The following is a 6,155-nucleotide window of genomic DNA, read 5'->3' as shown; positions in this document are numbered from 1 at the left end:
TGTTCGGAAGGTGGTTCCCCTGTTGCTAGGAAAGGCTGAAGCTCCTTCTTGGGCATCATATTTTCAGCTTGAACGGAGCATTCGTCTATATTTGAAATCCTCAAGAATGTCATTCAGGTCTAGATAATCAAGACTTACAATTGGGATTTCCCCGAAATCGTTTTGCAGGCAGTGTTAAGTGCATTCTTCAATTATAAAGGCCCTTATGTTACGGTGGTCGTTATTCAGTTGATTGTTACGAACCACGATGAAAACTCAGACAGGTATCACTTTAGCCGTGGTAGCCTTTTTGGTGTTGCTCTCATACGTTCATGGTCAATTCCAATGTGCGTGTCAATATCAAATTCGACAAGTGTGCGGACGAAATGGTAGAACTTACGATAATGCTTGTCTAGCCAACTGTGCTGGAACGGTAAGTTGTGGCCCCTAATATTTGGTGCAAGTAATTAGCTGTTCTCTCTTAGAACTTCACCCCATGACCCCGTCCCTGAAAAGAGCATGTCGTCAAGGCCCTTTTTAAGTCGTGGTGACAAGTAGAAGAGTGCGCGCATGAGATTCTTGGTCCCAAAACGTTGTTTCCATGGTACTGTGGTTCTTCAGTTCACCCCCAAGGTGGCTTTTTCTGTGTTATGTATTTACTTCATTATTGTTGAACTCAGCAAGAAAATGAATCGGGTGCAAGATTTTTTTTAAAAATTCTATAGTCTTTAAGACCTTTAAAATGACAAATTAGTCGGGCCGGAAGGTTGTCAATCCCTGATAACGCAACCCTGCTTCCTGCTGTGTTCACAGGGATGCCAAAATGTGCGCCTAAAACATTTGTCATAGCAAATGTCAAGACTTTGTTTCTAATGCTGGGATGCAGTAAGAAAATCATTGTTACACCGAAATATTTTTGTGTGCGTGTTGTTAAATGAATTGGATGATCTGCATGACTAGTTTCATCACCCCTTTCTGAGATGAATTGGGCCATGTTTGGGGTTCACTTTGGCAATCCTGAAGGCAAATCAAATGTTTCTAACTTCAACTCACAAGTAAAAGAATTTTGTGTAGGCCCATTCAGGAATGTCACATTCGTATTGGTAAATGTTTTCGAATAACTATTTTTCTTGTTACTTGATGTTTTCAACACCACTTTCAATTTTTACTCCACTCTCAATTCCATTAAAGTTGACATTTTTAAACAAAGGAAATGAATACGAATGAAATTACACTTACTTCTACCCTAAGTTGAAGCTTGGCAAATGGTAGTTTAACAAAATGCATGCATCACTGTTGCCAATCCAGGGCTAGGGACCCTGAACCCTATACGGGACAGTATATACATAAAATTGAACAGATTGTAAAAACTATTGTGATCCAATGAGAAAAAGAACCTCGCAATAAAGACTTAAAATAAAAGATTGTGAATCTCAACCTTCCGAATCAACTAAATTATTACTTTTACGGTCGTAGAGACTATGGAATTTAAAAAAATCTTGCACCCGATTCAGTTCTTGCAACGTTAAACAATAATGAAGTAAATACATAACACAGAAAAAGCCGCCTTGGGGTGAACTGAAGAACCACAGTACAATGGAAACGACGTTTTGGGACCAAAAATCTCGTGCGTGTACTCTTCTACTATAGTGGCTCTAGTGGTGACTTATTTGCCATACAACATTAATCAATCGAAGGAAGGTCCTCCGAGGAAGCTAAGTGCTGAGTTCTAAGCTTTCCTTCGTTTTGTGTGTGATTAAAATTGCTTCTTGAGCAATATAAATGCCCGTTTCCCTAAGGTTCCAAACCAAGGCTTCCCCGTTTTGAAATTGGGTTATCGATACTAGCTAGAGCCGGTGGTTCGGGTGAAAAAAGCTGCAAAATATGGTTTTGCAATCTCAGGACAACGAGGAAACCTTATTCAATTTTTCTCATATCTTATGGGTCATTACTAGAGACGTCCAAAATATGAATTAAAATACTCCGTTTTTGGGCCTTTCGATATGTATTTACAAACAAAATATGTCATCCAAATTGCAAAAAGGTTGATTTCGATAGACCGGTAGCTACAAAATTACGCCAGCGCTCAGCAGACTTCGCCAAGATCTTTTTGACTTGAGAAATAAGCTGATAAAGGAGAGGGTCCTTGTAGCGGATCACCTCGGGCATCCTGTTCAGTGAGTGAGCCACGGATTTTCAAGACATTTGACCTTTAATAATAAATCTTTTATTGCGACTCTCGGTCATGTCAACTTGTAAAATAATAGAATTGTGTATGTAAACAACTTACACAAATATGTATAAAAAAAATAAAAGAAGAAACTAAAATGGTTCATTTCACATTCACGTAGCAAACTTTTGGTCAAAACCAACCTTATTGTCATTATCATCCTTTCTGCGTTCATTTACCTTTTGTCCGGCTCTCAACCAAATGCCATCAAGGACTGGAACTGACAAATTAGTTATTCAATCTCCACCCACTCAAGTGCAAAAGCACAGACTTTCATTATCCCCTGTGTCTACTACTGATGGGGATCAAATTAATAATCACAGGAGGCGCGGCGAGGATTACCAATTTATTAATGGCCTATGGCCTTACTGGTGGAATGTCTGAAACCCGTTTGTAAGCCTCAAAATCTAACCCTGATTTTTCTTCCGTCAAACCAGGGTTGCTTTTTGCTTAAATTTCCCCCTTTAAACTTGTATTCTTTTACCTATTTGTATATGATTACACACTATTTTCGATTCATTTTAGGCATTGGCTTGAGGGAAATTTGCAATAAATGGTTATTACATTAAATTTAAGTTTGCTTTCGACAAAATGCGTAAAGTATGCATAAAAACACGAAATATGCAATAAATATGAATGAACCTGTTTTATGACATAAAATGGATGATGCATATTTTGGCCTTCTCTAGTCATTACTCAAACAATAATAAACAAATAGAATAGTTCCCCGTCTTGACGTAAGCGTCTAAAAGTTTCCTTTGAGTAAATGTCGGGGAGAAGAATCGAACCGGGATCTTTCCTCGCTTTAGGAAACTGCATTTCGTAAGTTATGCAATATTTTTCAAAAACTTGGAAGAAACCAACGTGTGGAAATACATCCCCCCTAGGAGTAAGCTTTTTAATTTGACTCACCCAAGTGTATGGGTCGTCATGACTCCCTCAAAGCAGTGTTTGACTTAAGGATGAGCCATTGCTATGACCAAATAAAAAAAAAGGATAAAAGAAAAAATAGGTTCACCACTTGACATATTCAAACAACATTGGAGATTACTTTATTGTTTTCTTAAAGAAAGTTTGAGAGTGCTGTCCTGAACTCAATAAGCTAATAGGTCTCAACATTGATGAACACTTTCCACTTGATCTACAGAGTGTGGATTGTCGTGGCTCTTGTCCTTGTAATCAAAGTGGCTTGGTTCAAATCCCTGGCTTTTATCCGCCAAGGAGAAACAACAACAACAAGCTTTCCGCTTTCAACAATGGTGATAACTTCAATCCATGCCTCTGCTGTCCAGATTATCGGGATCGAAACCGCATTCGGAATATTCCTCAGACCGCCTATTGTGCCCTGACATACGTGCGATGCGAAAAATGTTAATGATTTAGAAAACATGACCTAAAACATGCTCCATACAGACTCTATTTCGAGTTCAAGTTTGGAACGGCTATATTTCAAACGAAACGAGATGATGTCCTTGAATAAATTTGAATGAGATGGTAGTCGCTTAAGTTTCAATTTACGATCAGTCCTTGCCTTGCTTTGGCATGAACTAGGTACGTTGGAGCGTCGTTGGGAACCTTTCATTTAGTGTTGATCAATCATGAGTCGGAAGATCTTCGGGCCAAATTTGCTCCTGAGCTTGATCACTTTGTTGCCTCTAAGTTTGAGCAACACTGCGTTGGCGGCGCCTTGCATTTGTCATGCCATCTACCGGCCGGTTTGCGCCGCCAATGGCATAGATTTTGACAGTGAGTGTGACGCTCATTGTGCTGGCCAGGTGAGAATGTGCCAAGCAGGGCAATATTATTAGCTTGGCCTATAGGCCTAACGTCCATTTTGAATCCTTGTTTTGGTCATAATAGAAGCTCTCTTGCGAGGGCCATTGTCCTTGTACTCACGGTCCAGTCCCGCCGCCAGCCGAGAAAGTACCAGGGGTGCCACTTCCGCTTCCGGGTGGAATCCTCAATCCCACCAGGGTGGCCAACTTCCATCGCAACTGTTTGACCTGCTGCTATTTCGGACGGCGTGACCTTGTGGTTCCCCATTTAGAAAGCTTCCGCACGGACAACGTTTGCCCGGAATTTGAATGCTCGCTTTGCCTTTTTGGGCCATTGCTCTACAAGCGTAAGCTCTGAAATCCGAGCTACGAGTACATATAAAAGCGTTTTGAGGACATCAATAAAGCCATTCGAATTTGAAACACCCTCGAAATATAACTTACACCCACGTTCATAGCATGACGAATTGGGTGTTGGCTGGCTGGTGATTAACGTATTCAAATAGTCGTAAAACCGGTTTCGCCAAATCAACATCAATCCATTCTTTTGGAAACCAAAATAAATCGTGTCTAAGTGTCACCGAAAATATGTCCATTACACGTGTGTTAGGCCTGGCCTTGATCTTAGCCTTAGACCTTGTCCAAGGTCAAGATCAACCTTTCCAAGGGCCGTACCGTTGCATCTGCCAACTGGATTTGCGGCCCGTTTGCGGCGTGGATGGCTTTGACTACCCAAATATTTGCACTGCTTTATGCCAAAGAGTGGTAAAGTGATCCTTTTACAAAAACTGTCATCGACCATCCCATCCATGTCTTTGGCACTGTTTACTCACGTAGGTGGTGGCTTGTCAACAACGATGTCCTTGTCCAACAGAGTCAGAAGGCTCCGACAGTACCGGTGACCCCATCGGTGGCTCCAACACCACCACCACTCCTACTGGATCTCCAATCTTGAACAACTCGTCCTTTACCTTGTCTCCTAATAGCAGTGATGGGCACGATGAGGCGGTAAAAGACCAGCCTTTCTTTGCTGCCATTGAAGGGGACGATGGAGAAGGGGTGCCGAGTTGTTCTTGTGAGGAAAATAATGAACCCGTTTGTGGGGACGATAATACCACGTACAGTAACAATTGCCAATTGGAATGTGCCCAAGTGAATAAGGTAATGGTCGTCCATACAATATTTTTCAAATACCCTGCTCCGAGGTAAAAGAGTTCTTCCAAATGGTATATACCTATATATGGCATATATTGCTCCAGTTTGATCTGAAATGTTGCTGTACTGATGTGTAACCGTTGGTATGGGAATCTTAGCATTCAAAAGAGGTAAGTGAACCGAATCTGAATTGAAAGTCAAGGATCAAATAGTGGTTGTTTTTGTTTGTGTCTCTATTCGCAAGTGAATTTGTGTTAAAATATCCTAACATAATGAATATGTCAGCAGGAATTTGCCGTTTCAACTGAAATCACACACTTCTCAGCAAAACATTCCAAATCAAACCGCATTTCCCTCTATTCCCTAGACTTGTGCGGGAGAATGTCCCTGCGGATCGAGTACGGCTGACGGGGGCATCTTCCTGACCGCGTGTCGATGTCCGGATGTGTACGAGCCGATTTGCGGCCAAAACGGCGAGACCTATCAGAACGCGTGTTTCGCAGGCTGCAAGGCTGTCCTGGTGGACTGTGAGGGCAAATGCCCGTGCCTCAAATCCCGAGCTCGATCCATAGACAAGGGTCAGACCGGAGCGTTTGATTGAGTAATCGCCGGAGGATTGCTCGGTTCCCTCCCTCCAATGGAGGTTAGCTATGATGTTTGTAGGTACTACTGGTCCCAAATGTGAATCAAGTCGTTAATCATAAATTGAGCTTGCTTGGGCCCGAGTAAGTAGCCATGATACAACATGATTTCGTGATTATGGGCTCTGGCCATGGAGACTCTTCCCTCTCCATGGTCTATTTCTTTGTCGTGGACTGGATGCGTTGTGTATACCATTACCGAGTTCTTCCAGCCTGTGAAGGCAATTGTCGCCTGTCATCCTGCCGAATGAATAATCAAATTCTCTCCCATTTTTTGCTCTTCTTCCCAACGGAAAACCAACCAGTTAAACTTGAATCATGAATGTATGCAAGTACTATGTATATACACTCAATAAATGGCGATGTTTTCAAGCA

The 6,155-nt window shown here is 41.8% G+C and overlaps 1 protein-coding gene across 1 annotated transcript; it reads left to right on the top strand.

The window, feature by feature from the left end:
* Nucleotides 1–202: 202 nt before the first annotated feature.
* Nucleotides 203–6,155, top strand: LOC131886934 (serine protease inhibitor dipetalogastin-like). The gene is made up of 5 exons (XM_059235397.1): nt 203–412; nt 3,357–3,984; nt 4,070–4,749; nt 4,822–5,145; nt 5,507–6,155. Exons 3-5 carry the CDS (start codon nt 4,573–4,575, stop codon nt 5,738–5,740), a joined length of 735 nt encoding a protein of 244 aa, XP_059091380.1. The 5' UTR covers nt 203–412; nt 3,357–3,984; nt 4,070–4,572; the 3' UTR covers nt 5,741–6,155.

Source organism: Tigriopus californicus, chromosome 9 (assembly GCF_007210705.1).
Source record: "Tigriopus californicus strain San Diego chromosome 9, Tcal_SD_v2.1, whole genome shotgun sequence".
Classification (NCBI taxonomy): Eukaryota; Metazoa; Arthropoda; class Copepoda; order Harpacticoida; family Harpacticidae; genus Tigriopus; species Tigriopus californicus.
This window is presented reverse-complemented; position numbering and strand designations above follow the sequence as displayed.